A 16,848-nucleotide genomic window follows, 5' to 3' on the forward strand; every position below is an offset into this window, starting at 1 on the left:
ATCTTTTTTACATAACTAAGACATCATCACCAATTGATACAATCCACTCCTCTATTTAAACTACACTGTGGAACTTTCACAGAAAATGAAAAATTCACAGGAATTTTCACAGAAAATAGAGCAAAATTCCACCTTCTATAAAATTTCACAGTTCCACTTTAATTAAACCTGAAAAGGCAAACTCATAGAGGGAGCAGAAATGTTTGTCTTCTAAGTTATGAAAAATCAGAGGAAGGACTTGAAAACATGCCCTTAATTTACCCTCATGACTAACATTCTTATTTGTAGAAAAAAAATTCAAGAGCTATTTACTGATTATGCTCATAAGCACCCAGCTCTCCACTCTAAAGTAAATCAGTGATACTTACTGAACGCTACTCTACAATTCAAATTCTAACATAAATATTAGAAGGGGCATTTAAAATCTCAATATGAATCCAGCAATTCCAGTTCTAGGTATGTATCCAAAAGAACAGAAAGCAGGGACTCAAACAGATACGTACACACAAATATTCATGGCAGCACTATCCACAACAGCCAAAAGGTAGAAATAACCCATATATCCAACAAAAAATGAACAGGTAAACAAAATGTGGTACATACACTTAACGGAATATTATTCATCCATAAAAAGGAATGAAATTCTGATAAATGCTACAACATGGATGAACCCGGACAACATTATGCTAAGTGAAATAAGCCAGACACAAAAAAACAAATCATTGCATGATTTCATTTATATCATGTATCTAGAATAGGCAAATTCACAGAGACAAAAAGTAGAATTGAAGTTACCGGGGGGTGGGGGTGGTCATAGGATGGGGAGCTATTGTTTAAGGAAAACAGTTTCTGTTTGGGATGATGAACAAGTTCTGGCAATGGATAGTGGTGATGGTTGCACAACACTGTGAATGTACTAAATGCCACTGAATTAAACACTTAAAAATGACTAACATGGTAAGCATTATGATATATTTTTCTACAATAAAAAACAGCCTAAAAAAATCCTAATATGAACCACTACTCATAATTCTAGAATAGTCTACTGAATTGTCTTCTTAGTCTGACAAATGAATATACCATCATCATCTTCTAAACTCCATTTTTTCCCTTGTTTCATCTCTTCAATTTCCTTTTTCAGTTCCCCTATGTTTTCCATGGCCTTTTTACGTTGCTCTTCTCGCCATTTTTCTACTCTTTCTTTTCGCTTTCTCATTTCTTCTTCCAGCTTATTTTGGTCAAAGTTCTTGGAGGAAAAAAAAAGAGAGAGAGAGGGAAACAAGGATTAACGATTGTACTCCAAGTGACATTCCAAATAATTTCTCCAAAGTATAAAAAAGAAAAAGGAAAATTGGATGTAAATAAAAACTTCTAAATTTAGACCAGACTTAGACTACACAACTTTTAAATATATCCACGAATATACTAGCAAAATGAAATCACAATAAAAAGCATCTTCAACTAAGTAAGTGAAAACAGACTTCAAACACCATAAATTAATCTCATTTTAGTTACAAGCAATATGCATGCATAAATTCAATTTCTTCCTCCAAGCAGAAACTTAATGAATTAGCAAGCACAGCTCCCTAGTTATGTTATTCTCAACTTTAAATCCTCTAAACTCCTCCAAGTTTGCCGCCATGAAAAGTAATTTTCTATTACAATTAGTGAGCAAATGAAAGCTATTTGTCAACATGTGTAAGAAGTTTTTGTCTTGTAGCCTTTAGATCTAAGTTCTTGGTGACAGCCATCTAAAGCCTTTATCAAAATTACTACTACTACTCTCAAGAGAAGACAGCAAATCATTTTCACAGACATAATCAGGGACTTTAGATTAAGCCAAGCTAGAAATCAAAAATTTATGCTACCATTATAGATGAGTATGGAAATATACATATAAAAAACAGTCAAAATATTACAAAATTGTAATGGTGATGGTGTTTTGGCACCTGGGATTACAGAGAATTATTTCTGACTTTCCAAATACTTTATAATATCCTTATGTTTGTATTTTTTAAATAAACATTTCTTAAACAAAGAAAGGCTTTGCTCCTGAATTTATACCCTTTATAATAATTCCATCCTCTCTAAAGATGATCCCCAGAAAGCTTATATGTTTTCCTCAAGGTCACCCAGTCATTCAATAGAAGAAACTAGATCAGAAAACAGACCCCCAGACTTCTATTGTAGTAGCCTTTCTTAGCTACCCTGCTCAGTAAGCAGGTCCCTTAAAAAAAAAGAACCACTAAAAAAGTAGAACTCAAAAAAAAAATAACAAAAAAAGAAGTGAAGTTATAATACATTTTAAAATGGGCAAAAGATAAGAATAGGCAGTTCAAAGAAAAGTGCAAATAGTAAATAAAAAACATTACTATGTATATTATAAACTTACATTACATTATGCTCATAGCATTTTAAAATATTCACTCATTTAAAGACATGCAACTCAAAATAAGAAGATATCAATTACCTCCTATTAAATTAGTGAAAATTAGATTTTGAAATTCCCATGTTGGCAAAGATGTGAGAAAATAGACATTTTCATATGTCTAAAATGTTAAGTCAAGGGGGCTAGCCCCATAACCTACTGGTTAAGTTTGGTGCGCTCCGCCTCAGTGGCCCAGGTTCAGTTCCCAGGCACAGAACTACACCACTCAGAGGCAGCCATGCTGTGGCAGTGACTCACATACAAAATAGAAGACTGGCACAGATGTTAGCTCAGTGCAAATCTTCCTCAAAAAAAACAGGAAGATTGGCAACGCATGTTAGTTCACAGTGAATTTTCCTTAGCAAAAAAAAAATCTCAAGACAAAATTTATACAACTTTTTTGGAAGACAATTTGATACTATTCACCAAAATGTTAAATGTATATACCCACTGACAAACCCATTTCACTGATACAATTTACCCTATACTATATTCACAAAAGACACATGTACAAAGATTAATGCACCATTGTTTATAACTGCAGACTAGAAACAACCTAAGTATCCATCAGAAGTGATCTCTCTACCTTGCTTCAACAGAACATTATGCAGGCATTAAAAACAAGCTATATCTATGTATGCAGTTGGAGAAAGCTCTCCAATAAATAAATGAAAACAGCAAGGTATTCTATTTTTTTAGGTTGAATGGTGGGTACACTGTTGTTCATTATTCTTAAGACCTTATATATTAATAAAATAATTCATAATTTAAAAATGAGGGGCCAGTCCTGTGGCTGAGTGGTTAAGTTCGCACACTCTGCTTTGGCGGCCCAGGGTTTTGCCAGTTCAAGTCCTGGGCAAGGACATGGCACCGCCCATCAAGCCATGCTGAAGTGGCATCCCATATGCCACAACCAGAAGGACCCACGACTAAAAACATACAACTATGTACCGGGGGAGGGGCTTTCAGAGAAAAAGGAAAAATTAAAAAAAAAAAAAAAAGAAAGAACAAAAAGCAAGACACAGAATAGTGCATATGGTATGATCACATTTTGTAAGTAAAAATAGATAATGAGTATAAATACATAACGTTTTTCAGAAAAAAATTTTCTCATGAGGACAACTATTACTTTATCTGGTTATCTTATATATCTGTTATAAGTTATTTAAAAATAAAACACAGAGTATTAAAAAAACAAACAGTAACTTGTCATTGTAGAAACAAGTCTGATATTATATGATTATTTATGTTAGTAAACATACGCCAGCATCTTTTTCTTTTTCATCCTCCTTGTCATCTTTGTCTTTTTTCTTCTCTTTAGAACTTTCCCCACTATCTGTTTTCTCTTTGGACCTAGACCTACCAAAAGAGAGAGAGAAGGAGACATCATCTATTTGTGCTTGGAATATTCATTTTAAAATACTTTTACAGACTTGTATTTTACTTTTTAGGTAAGAAATAAACTTTCAAGAGTCAACTGCATTTTTATATTTCATTAATAAACATCTTGGAAATGTAATGAAAACTTAATCCCATGACAATAACGACAAATATTATTAAACATTTGGAAATTCACCCAAGAAAAACTGGTCATTTCACATAAAAATAATTACAAAATTTAAATAGAGATAAAATTAAACAAATGGAGAAATATACCAAGACATTAATATTCTACAAGATAACTTATATGTGTAATAATATTTAAAATCCCAGTAGGCTTTTTTTGTGCATGTGTGAGGAATACTGGCCCTGAGCTAACATCTTTCGGCAGTCTTCATCTTTTTGCTGAGGAAGACTGGCCCGGAGCTAACATCAGTGGCCATCTTCCTGTTTTGTATGTGGGACACCACCACAGCATGGCTTGACAAGTGGTGCCTCAGTCCACGCCTGGGATTCAAACCTGCAAACCCCGGGCTGCCAAAGTGATCATGCAAACTTAACCAGTACGCCACCTGACAGGCCCCTAGGTTTGCATTTTGACCCTACTTATGGTATCTTAAAATGAATAAAATTTCTTAATTTGAATGTAATCAAATTAGTCAACTTTCCCCTCTTTATGATTGGTGCTTTTTAAAGTACCTGAGAAATCCTTCCAGATTTGATGAAGATATCCAGAAGTAAAGAAGATATTCTCTAGCAAAAACTTCTGAAAGGTTTATAGTTTTGCCATCTAATTTGGTCTTTTTTTTTTTTTAAAGATTGGCACCTGAGCTAACATCTGTTGCTGATCATCGTTTTTTTCTCTTCTTCTTCTCCCGAAAGCCCCCCAGTACATAGTTGTGTATTCCAGTTGTAGGTCCTTCCAGCTCTGCTATGTGGGATGCCGCCTCAGCATGGCCTGACAAACAGCGTTAGGTCCACACCCAGGATCCAAATTGGCGAAAGAAACCCTGCGCCACTGAAGTGGAGTGTGCAAACTTAACCACTCAACCATGGGGCCAGGCACCTAATTTGGTGTTTAATCTGCTTGGAAATACTTTTTGTGCACAGAATGAGGTAGGCGGTCCTATTTCATTATAGGATAGCAAATGTCTCTAGCACCATTTATTGAAAAAACTTTTTCCCACTGACTACAACATCCCCACTCTTATTTATCAAATGACCATGTATGTGTGGCTCTCTTTCTGGGCTCTTTATATGTTTCACTGATCTATTTCTCTATGCCTACACTAAAACCACACTCTCTTAGGGGAAGGCAAAAGGGGTAAAGGGTCACATTTATACAGTGACAGATGGCAACTAGACTTTTGGTGGTAAACACGATGTAGTCTATACAGAAGTCAAAATACAATGATATACACCTGAAATTTATATAATGTTATAAACCAATGTTACCACAATTTAAAAAAACCACTATCTTAACTTCTGTAATTTTATGACAAGTCTTGATATCTGGTAGAGCAAGTCCTCCTACCTCGCTCTTCAAGAGTGTTTATGCCCTCTGCATTTCTAATTTTATAATCAGTTTGTCAAATATTTTTGTATTCATGTCTAAGAACTTTTTTTTTTCCAAATATCTAACGGTCCAATGTGGCAATTTTTTTTGGGGGGGGCCAGGGAAAGTTTCACCCTGAGCTGACATTTGTTGCCAATTTTCCTCTTTTTCCCCCTCCCCAAAGACCCAGTGTATGGCTGTGCATCCTAGTTCTAAGTCATCCTAGTTCTTCTATGTGAACTGCTGCCACAGCACAGCAACTGACAGTCGGGTGGGATGGTGTTGTGACCTGGAAGTGAAGCTGGGCTGCCAAGACAGTAAGGGCAGAACTTTAACCAGTAGGCCATCAGGGCTGGCTCAAGAACTTTTAAACATGAACATACGTTGAAGTTAGTAAAAAGTTTTTCCTGAATTTATATAGATAATTATGACTTTTCTCCTTAAATCTTATTAATATAGAGTATTACACTGATTCATTTTCTGATGTTAAACCAACCTTCCCTTCCTGGAATAAATCCAACTAGTTCATGATTGTACTATCTTTTTTATATATTGTTAGATTCGGTACACTAATCTATATTTGGATTGAGTATAGCCTATAATTTCCTTTTCTCATACTGCCCGTCAGGTTTTAATATCTATATTCTTCTCAATTCATAAAATGAATTAAGAAACGCTTCTTCTTACTTAAGACTCCGTTCATCAAAAGTATCATTACAGAATGAAAAGACAAACCACAAAGAGAATGTATTTGCCACTCATATAACTGACAAAACACAACTATCCAGGATACTTAAAAACATAAAACAAAAACTTCCTATAAATCAATTTTTAAAGAGAGAAACCCAATAGGAAAATGAGCAAAAGATCTGAACATGTACTTAAGAGGAAATCCTTTTAATCCAATTAACACATGAAAAGGTGTTCCACCTCATTGGTAACCAGGGAAATGCAAATTAAAACCACAATACTGGTATTACAGGTGTACCCAATTAACAAAAATGAAAAGGACTGACAATACCAAATATTGGCAAGTATATGGAGCAACACAACCCTCATACACTGCTGGTGGGAGTATAATCAGTACACACTCTTTGGAAAGCATTTGGGATTACCTAGTAAAAATGAAGCCACGTTTATTCTACGATCATGCAATTTTACTCCCAGGTATACACCCTAGGGAAACTCACACACATTTATAACAGGATACATATACAAAAATGTTCATAATAGCCAAAAACTTAAAACCACACAAACATCTCTCTCAGTAGAATGGACAAATAAATAGTGATATATTTATACCACAGAATTGAGCCAGCCCTCATGGCCTAGAGGTTAAAGTTCAGCATTTTCCGCCTCGGCAGCCCAGGCTCAGCTCCTGGGTGCAGAACCACACCACTCATCTGTCAGCAACCATGCTAGAGCTCACACAGAAGAACTAGAAGACTTTACAACTATACACAACTATGTACTGGGGCTTTGTGGGGTGAAAGGGAGAAAAAGGAGTAAGATTGGCAACAGACATTCGCTTAGGGCGAATCTTCCCCTGCAAAAAAAAATAAATAAATAACAAAAAGATAGACCACAGAATAGCATTCAACAAGGAGATTAAATACTATTTGAGACAACACAGTTAAGTCTCAAATAAAGTTGAGCAAAGACAAAAGCATACATGACTCATTCATATAAAATTTTAAAAGATTTAAGTGTAAACTACTCTTTTTCCAGATAACAAATGCAGGTGGTAAACCTGTAAAAAAATGTAAGAAATTACTAGCACAAAATTCAAGAGTGGTTTTATTAGGGAGTAGAGAGCTGGGTTACAGAAGGGACGTGGAGGGCTTCTGAGGATACTGACAATGCTATTTCTTGACCTTGGTGGTGGTTACATGGATATTGCTTTATAATTATTAATAAACTGCATGTTTATATTTCATTCACTTTTCTAAATTTATATTTTATTTTTAATTAAAAAAACCCCAATGGTCATAATACACTGACCCTGGTAAAATAAAAGTAAAATTTATAAAGTTAAATCAACATGGGAAAAATACGCATGACTAACATGAAGATACAGAAAACAGATACAAGTCCATACATCAACTATCCTATCACTTAAAAAACAATAATATTAGGCAAAAAAACCATTGACAAGAGAAATATAAAGAGTAAACGCATTCTGTCTAATAGACATAAATAATACCTCAAAATTAAATGGTACTGGCATCTTAAAGAAACAAGTACACAACTTATACAAGCAAAGTTCATCCATCCTGAACAATTCAGCAATGCATATCATGAGTTAAAAAGTTATTTACCAATGTTAGAAATACTACCTAAGAAAATAATTTCAAAGGAAACAATACAGTTCCAACAAAGATGTTTATAAAATATATTTCTGACCATTCACAGTAAGTATTAAATAAGGGAACAATGCCTTATGAGTGTTAAAACTAACAGAAGTTAGTATTTTTCAAATGAATTATAAGCTTTATAACCTATTAAACTTCAGCCAAGAGTTCATAGTAGGAGCGAAATTCAGTAATTATTATAAAGATTTTTTTAAAAAAAAATCAAGGCAGAGTCAAGAGAGTCAGTTCCCAACCTGCATGACAGATACAGCCCAATGATAACATTACCTGTTCTCAGCTTTCTTGCTTTTGTTACCAGGACTGGAGGACCGGGATCGCCGGCCCCGGCTTCTACTCCTCGAGCGTCTCCTGTCTCGACTTCGAGATCTTCTTCGCTCTCGACTTCTGTCTCTCTCTCTACTTCTGGAACGCCTGCAAGGGGGACACTTCTCATTTATTCTATGACCAAGTGGAGCTTCTATTTCAGATCGTGGCTCTCTCCCATGCTGAAGGAAGCTTCTTAATTAACATTATTAAAGGCAGAGATTTCAATTAACTATCAAATCAGTATAGCAAACAAGTAAAGCCAATTCTTATAAGTGGTCAATGAAAAAAATGAGGACACTAATTTCAAAATGTTTGTTGAAAAACATAGCAAATCTGTTATAATAGCTATTTGAAATCTATGGCCTAGAGCAGAAAAATCTAAATTTCAAAGACAGCTAAGTATTAAGGATGGGCAAATGGGGCTATGGAAAGATCACAGATATGAAGATTAAGAAACAAGAACTTCTGCCCTGTGGGTGTTACTAACTAGTGACACGACATAGGGCAGATCAACTCTCTGGGTCTCAGTTTTCTCATCTATAAAATATGGAAACTTCACCAGATAATCTCAAAATCCTTCTGGCTCTATATCTTGTGATTCCGCTTTCACACCAATAAGTCAAAGACCAAATCTTAAATGACCAATTTCATTTAACAAGTACTTGACAGAACTGTAGGAAACTATTCCTGGGACCACGTAACATGAAATTGAGTAAGTTAGCACTATCCACATTGTCATGAGTGAATATTTTTCCTTAGCACCACGCAATACCTTTGCAATCTCTCCTTCCAATGTCTGAAAAAGATAAAGTCAAGGTTCTAAGATCACCTCACAGCACCTGTACAACCTTATCTTCTTTACTATTTTAATAAGAAACTGCATTAGAAATTTTTTTTTTTGGTGAGGGAGAGGTTATTTTTATCTTAAAACTCTTTTTCACCTCCAGAAAGGTTATGAATACTTGACTAGTACCAAGAAATACATAACCAAGTAAAAGTAAAATAAAAATTAGGGTGTTCTTTGGTTTAAATCTAAAACAGTTCTTTAACATAGTTTCTGGGGCCGGCCCCATGGCCAAGGGGTTAAAGTTACGCTCGCTCTGCTTCAGCGGCCCACGGCTCATGGGTTCAGATGCCAGGTGAGGACCTAATCCACTCATCAGCCGTGCTGTGGAGACATTGTACATACAAAGTAGCGGAAGAGTGGCACAGCTGTTAGCTTAGGGCAAATCTTCCTCATAAAAAAATTAAATTAACAAAATAGTTTCAAACATTAAGGAGGGTTGAAGATGGCTCTGCCCTGTTTCCCTCTCCTGTCAGCTTTAGTGGCTGCTCTGAACACAGTGGTCAGCTCTCTTGGGACAGAATTAGAACAGAACCCCCTTGATGGCACATCATCTTATGTTTTACTTCTTTTTTTAACCTCTCACAGGGAGCATCAAGGGTTCTCTTTGGATTACAGGAAATACAGCCTCAAGTTTCCAAACTTAAAGCACTGTTTGAGAGAACCTTTGTTCTAGGCAAATCACTTCTGGAGCTAATAAAAAAAAAGCTGGAGTTAAAGCAGAGGACCTTCTAGTCCAAAACAAACGTTTGAAGAAGCACAATTTAGCCGAGAAGGCCCAATGCATCACGGGTCCTTTGGAGACTAACATCTTACCTCAGACGCTTCCTGTCTCTTGACCGAGATCTTCTTTTATCCCTGCTACGAGATCTCTCTCTTCTTCTATCTCTATCTCTGCTTCTAGACCGTCTGTCATCTCCACGTTTACTTCTTTTGTCTGAGGGTGAGCGACTTCTAGATCGACTTCCAGAGCGCCCCCGTGATGCTGATCGCTTCCGATAGTGGCTACAATATTAAGTAAAAGATTAAGCTTAGCAAACACACTTGGCTTCTATTATATTTTATTTATTACATTTTTCAAAAAAAATCCCAGCAGACAAATTAAACACTGAAAGGACTCTTTTTACATAAACTTCTTTAAAATTAGAGGGAAAGAATGAACCTTTCTGCCATAGCACATGTGGAGATGGGCTGTCTTGAAAGGGAAGTAAGGACAGTAAACAAAACAGACCAAGCTCCTGCAAACAGTTTGCATTCTGGTAAAGAAGAGATGACGGACAAGGAAAAAAATAAATATACAGGGGCCAACCAGTGGCAGAGGGGTTCAGTTCCCACGTTCTGCTTTGGCGGCCCAGGGTTTGCCAGTTTGGATCCCGGGTGAGAACATGGCACCACTTGTCAAGCCATGCTGTGGCAGGCGTCCCACATATAAAGTAGAGGAAGATGGGTGCAGATGTTAGCTCAGGGTCAGTCTTCCTCAGCAAAAAGAGGAGGATTGGCAGCAGATGTTAGCTCAGGGCTAATCTTCTTCAAAAAGAAAAAAATAAAATAAATAAAAAATAAATATACAATATGTCATGTGGTGCTATGGAGAAAAACAGATCAGAGTAAAGAAAAAAGGGAATGTGAGGTAGGAGGTCTGCTATTTTATACTTGGCGATTAGAGAAGGCCTCACTAATAAAAAGACATTTCGATGGCTTGAAAGAAGTAAAGGAAGGAACCATGTAGACATACGGGGGAGGAACCTTCCAGGCAAAATGCACAGCAAGTGCAAAGTCCCTGAAGAGAAGACTTGATTGGTGTGTTCACAAAACAGCAAGGAAGGCAGATGTAGCTAGGGCGGAATGAGCGAGAGAAAGTGCCATGAAAGGAGGTAAGAGATACAGCAGGGTAGCCCAACGTGGGGAGCCTTATAGAGCCTTAGAGGCCATTACAAGGACTTTCTCTTTTACTCTGAGTAAGATGGGAAGCTGCTGGAAGATTTTAAGCAGAGGTGTGACATAACATCACTAATGTTTATAAAGCTTTCCTCTGGCTGCTGAGGGAACAACAAACCGAAGGAAAGCAAAGGCAGAAGCAGGAAAAACAGAATGCTACAGAAATCATCCAAGGAAAAGACAGTGGTGGCTTGGATCAGACTGTCAAGTGTAGAGTCATTCAAAAGCGTCAAAATCTGGATATTTTGAAGCTAGAGCTGACTGGATTTAATGACTAATTAAATGTCAAGAGTGATAGCAAGGGAGACATCATTGGTGTTTCCAAGATCCTTGGCCAGATAGAGTAGAAAGATGAAGTTGCCATTTACTAAGATGGGAGGGCTGAGGGAGTAGGTTTGAGAGGAAGGTGGGAAATCAGGATATTAGGCATCTAAGTGGAGATACAGAGCAGGTAGTTGAAATGAGTGTGGAGTTAACGAAAGAAATATAAATTAGGAAGTCATCAGGGTACAAAGGCTACTTAAAGCAATAAACCTGGCTAACATTGCTAGGGAATGAGAACACCTGATTTATCCCTCAAGCACCTGAAATTCAACATGTAGAAACCCAAACCTGTTACCTCCCCTCCCCAAACAATTTATCATCCCAAATTCCAGTCAGCAAGCTCAAAGATACCACTTATCTTCAATATTTTCTCTTTTTCCCATTCTACACAACCAATAAAACACCAAGTATCCCCAATTTCACTTCTGTCATTCTTTTCACATGATATTGCCTCCTCCGAGTCCCCTCTGTCACTACTTCATAACAGACTTATCCACAGAGGACATTTAGAAGACCCCTGGTCTTCCTGCTGCTTCTCCCCTTTCCCTTAAATCCGTTTTACTCATTGCTGTTAGGGTAATCTGCGTAAACCAGAGTTCTGATCCTATTATATACACACATACACACTTACTCAAAATCTTCAAAGGCTCCCAAATAAATTCTTATCCTCAAAACTTAATCTACAGTCCATCCACCTTCTGGGCCTGAGTCCCTTTCAGAACCTACCTCCTACTACTTCTCTTCAACCCTTGATGAAACCTACAGATGGAGGCAAACCACGCTCTTTACTGATTTCTCTAACACCCGGCTCTCTTCCATCTCTGAGCCTTTCATTATGCCCTGAACAAACCGAGAGCACAGGCCAGGCCGGGCAGAGACGGGAGAAGGCTGAATACAGGGACTTTCTCATGCAGGTGCTTGAAGGCCATGCTGGAGTCTGATTTTATCTTGGAAGCAGTAAGAACCAATGGAGAGGACAGCAGGGGAATGACACGATCTGACCTTTATTTCAGAAGTATCACGATGGCTGCAGTGTGAGGCATCTACTAGGAGGGCAAGATCACAGGAGACAATCAATTTGAGGCAGGTGTAGCAGTCTGAGCAATAAATGATTAGGGCCTCAAGCAAGTCAGGAACAGTGGGAACAGGGAAAGGGTAGAGAATTGAACTGGATGTAGGCAGTAAGAGAGAAGAATGAGTCAAATAAACATCACTTCCAGGTTTCTGGTCTGGGTGACCAGATGAATAGCAATGCCTTCAGGGAGATCTAAAGACCTTTACAGGAATTTTCCGCAGTTATGGACACATTCTTTATCTAGGTGATGGTTAACACGGTTTATATATTTGCTAAATTTCATCAGGCTCTACCCTTAAGCTTTATCCATTTCCCTGAATGTAAATTTTACCTCAATAAAATACTATTACTTTGCTTATTATTTATATCCTAAATACAAAGGATCTTTCAGTTCCTGCTAAACATATAGTAAACATTCATCTTTAAGGGAAAAAACCTCAAAGTCCCAAGCCAGGTAACGATCTAAAGTTTTGAAGAAGTATCATAGCTCTAATGAGACCTCCCAGTCCACAGGTTAAAAAGGATAGAGAAAACATAAATACGAAGTCTAATTGCGAAGAAAATGCCCATGCAAGTATCTACTGTAGCCCAGGAAAAGCCCAGTAAGGTAGAGCGCTGTCGGTGGTGTAAAAATGTGTGTCCACACGCTCCTTTCAACCGACTTGGGACGATATCACACAGGCACAGAGAACTAAAATAGAGCGCGACAGTCTCCAAGGAAACGCTGCAAAGGCGAAGCGGTAAGAAATTCACCCGACATCACTACTGCCCGAGGCCACGAGGGCAGGCACCGCGGAAGAGGCGGGACGTGGTGCCGGACCACCGACGTCCTGGGGGGTGTTCCCTCTCCAGGGGCTCCAGCCCGGCGAGGGTAGCGCCGTCGCCGACTCAAGCACCGCCATTCCCTCAGCCGAGGGTCCCCAGCCCCTCCAGCGGCCGCGGGCAGCGCTGGCCGCACGTGGGGCCGCGCCGGGGCAGGCCTGGCGCCGCGGCCACCTCAACTCCCGCCTCTTCCCCCGCTCCAAGGAAGCCGCTCGCCCGCTCGGCGCGCCGCCTCACCGTGACTCCCGGCCCATGCTGCCGGCCGCGGGGAAGGGCGCCCTTCGGGACCACGCGCAGGAGACCCGGACAAAGGAAGGCGCCGCGCTGCCCTCGGCTCGCCGTGCGAGAGGCAGCGCTACGAGGCGGCAGCAGCTCCAGCAGCAGCCGCCATCCGAGCGCGGCCAACGAAAACAGGACGTGCTGGCGCCGGCGGAAGAAGGAAGGAAGCGGCGGGCCGGAAGCTGCCCTATCTCCACAGCGCCGTCTCTCGGCTGGAGGCCGCACAGCGCCGGCCGCGCCGAAACACGCGGCCTTGGCCAGGTTGTCCCTGCCAGGCCGGCCGCGGCAGCCCCCGCGCGTTGGTGCGGTGGAGTGCGGCGCGTCTGCTTTGCGGGCCCTGAGAGGGTGTTTGCTGCAAGGGTCACCCGGGCGCCATGTGCATCCACGAACTATCCTGGACGTGCGCTGACGTCCGCCTGAACCTGCGCTAAGAGATGCTACAAACGTCTCCATTCACTCCCATTCATTTATATTTATTGTTACGTGTCGGGCACGTGCTGGATCCTGGGGAGCTTACAATCTAGTGGGGGATATAGACATTACCAACAACACGAGCAGACGTAATGCAACAAGAAAGATTCCACCATAGGAGAGGGATTCAGAAAAAGAATTTCCTGAGGAAGTGACACTTGAGGTGAGATTTGAAGACTGAGTAGGAGTTAACTTGGTGGAGAAGAGAACCAAGAGCTAAAAACACATTTGCAAGATTATAATGGTTCTCAACATTACCTGCACTTGGAAGCTTTAATAAAAACAAAAACAAAAACAAGCAGGGGCCAGCCTGGTGGCATAGTGGTTAAATTGGGCGTGCTCTGCTTCGGTTCTGGGCACTGACCTACATCACTCTTCAGCCGCCACACTGCAGTGGAGACCCACATACAAAATTTGCCCAGGGCAAATCTTCCTCAGCAAAAACAAAAAAAGAAAAATGCAAATGCTTGTGTTCCATCCTGATATTATTTTAATTGGTCTGGAGTGCAACTTGCGCATTGGGAGTTTTCAAGCTTCCCAGGTGACTCTCAAGTAGAGTCAAGCTTGATGGCTCGCCTAGTGGAACACACAAATGTTGTTACAGCAGAAAGCTGTAATGGAGTTGGGTAGAGCCTCTCTTATTTACTTCACATGCCTCTGTACTATTTTACTTTCTTAAATATCAGGATGATAGAAAAGTTCTATATCTTGATTGTGGTGGTCGTTGGGTGAGTATGTTTGTCAAAATTCATCGAACTGTGCACGTTAAATTGGTGCATTTTATTGTACGTAAATGTCACCTCAAATTTCGTTTTCCTAAAAAATGAAATCAAGTTAAGACACCAAGACAAGCTTCTGCTCTTCCTCAGTGGCTTACTGCCCACCTGTGAGAGCATGCAGTCTATGCCAAGGGTAAGGAGGCCCTGAGCAAATATGTGACAGAACGGACACCAATGAGGGTTAGGTATCAGAGCCACTGTAAATTGCTTGTATGTTGGTTGAAGGTAAGGAGTATGGGTTTCAGTCTAAAAGAAATAGGAAACCACTAGCGTAAACAGTGGAGACACTGAGAAGTGTTCAGATTCTGGATGTTTTTGGAGGTAGCTCTCGAAACAGTAATTGATAAATTGGGTGTGAACTGTGAGGGAAAAGGGAGAATAATGATGACTCCGAGATTTTCAAGAAAGGTACTATGGATTCTGGCGAATTTACAGAGATGAGAAAGGCATGGGAGCAGCAGATTTGGCAGTAGAGAAATCAATCCTTCTGTTTCAGCGATGTGATGTTTGAGATGCCTTCTAGATATCCAAAAGGAAATAATGGCTACATAAGGGGATACAGTAGTCCCCCTTTACCTGCGGTTTCATGGTCCTAGGTTTCAATGTCCCCTGGTGACTGTCTGGGTTATCAGATCGACTGTCAAGGTATTGCAGTGCTTGTGTTCAAATAACCCTTATTTTACTTAACAATGGCCCCAAAGCTCAAGAGTAGTGATGCTGACAATTCCGATATGACAAAGAGAAGCCATAAAGTGCTGCCTTTAAGTGAAAAGGTGAAAGTTCTCAACTTACTAAGGAAAGAAAAAAATTGCATGCTGAGGTTGCTAAGATCTACGGTAAGGATGAATCTTCTATCTGTGAAACTATAAAGAAATTCGCACTAGTTTTGCTGTCATACCTCAAGTATGTATGTAGTATAGGAAAAAACATAGTATCTATAGGATTCAGTACTATCAGCAGTGTCAGACATCCACTGGGGGTTTTGGAATGCATCCCCCTCAGATAAGGAGGGACTACTGGATATGCATCTGGAGTTCAAGGGAGCAATAGAAGTTGGAGACATAAGGCTCATAAGCACTTTATAGAATGTAGAATAATATATGGTATTTGAAGGCATGGACCTGGATAAGGCCATGCAGAAGTTAATGTTACAGCTGGAACAGATTTTTAAAATCACATACTCAAATTTCTTGATTTTAAGCAAGAAAACTGAGAGTTGGGAAACAAATTTAATCCTGGATCAGTAACTTTTTGGAATCTAAACTGGAACCAGAACCCAGGCATCTGATACTCAGGCCAGAGCTCTTTCTGAGATACTTCATTTCTAACTCCTCTTAGAGAATACATTCACATGACAATTCTGACTGGCTTTTTACGCCCACAAATTCACAGCCCTTCTATGTCCTGGAAGAAGCTGCTTTATCTATTAGCATAGGTGAAAGAGTAATTATAGTGCACAGTATCTCCAATATACCACTTTTAGCAATCTGCCATGGCTTCCAAAGCAGATTTTGATGTGGATTAATTAACCCAGTTCCGAGTATCTCATAACCTTCTTGCTGTTTTTAGTACCAACTGTGATGCACATGTCCATTTACACAAGTGATCAGACTGAAAAGCTACTGACTGAAGACGTCACCTCTAAACAACCATCCTTGTGAATCTAGTTTTAACCCATATACATTTCAAGTCAGTAAAATTTCTAAATAAAATATTCTTTTTACTTATTCCAAACACTAAGAAACTTCCATTTCCATTTGATATTATTAAACACACTTGAGCAAATGATCAGGAAGATGCCAATTAGCTGCAGAGAAATAAGGGCATCAATAGACACAGATACCGTACAGCTCTTCTCTTTGAAATAAATTTGATAATGACCTACAGTTACTAAAACTTGGCATGTGTCAACTGGCTAAACGGGGCCTTTTTGTTAAGAAATGAAAGAAGTAAACATGCAAGTGAAGACCACTAGCGTATTGGCAGGGAATGGGGAGAAAGTGACAAATCTAAGGATGCTTTCCAATCAACTAGATACTAGATTTGTCATGGAATCATGAAAAATTTGTGCTGATAATCTTAACCTAAGTCAGCAGAACAGACTTAAATTATTATACTTATTCTCCATTATTCTGGTTCAAAATAAAATGACAAAAATCAAGACTTTGTGAGTAATTAAAAAAAAAAGTATATGTTTTTAATATCACAAAGATTAACCAAATAAACCATACAAAAATCTGTAGGAAATGTAATTCCAAACAATATAACATTATGT

General features: G+C 39.2%; 1 protein-coding gene across 2 annotated transcripts in view; it reads right to left on the reverse strand.

The window, feature by feature from the left end:
* Window positions 1-13,533, reverse strand: part of DDX46 (DEAD-box helicase 46) — a 60,249-nt gene extending 46,716 nt beyond the window's left edge. Inside the window, exons 1-5 of one of the 2 annotated variants that reach the window (XM_070570965.1) lie at window positions 13,282-13,533; window positions 9,702-9,890; window positions 8,003-8,146; window positions 3,691-3,787; window positions 1,081-1,246 (exon numbers count right to left, since the gene is read on the reverse strand). In XM_070570965.1, coding sequence (XP_070427066.1) covers window positions 1,081-1,246; window positions 3,691-3,787; window positions 8,003-8,146; window positions 9,702-9,890; window positions 13,282-13,298 — 613 coding nt within the window. In that variant the 5' untranslated portion in view covers window positions 13,299-13,533. The remainder of the gene's footprint in view (window positions 1-1,080; window positions 1,247-3,690; window positions 3,788-8,002; window positions 8,147-9,701; window positions 9,891-13,281) is intronic. The other variant, XM_008510209.2, reaches the window with a different exon arrangement.
* Between the last annotated feature and the right edge of the window lie 3,315 nt (window positions 13,534-16,848).

Source organism: Equus przewalskii, chromosome 13 (genome assembly GCF_037783145.1).
Source record: "Equus przewalskii isolate Varuska chromosome 13, EquPr2, whole genome shotgun sequence".
In the NCBI taxonomy this organism is placed as follows: Eukaryota; Metazoa; Chordata; class Mammalia; order Perissodactyla; family Equidae; genus Equus; species Equus przewalskii.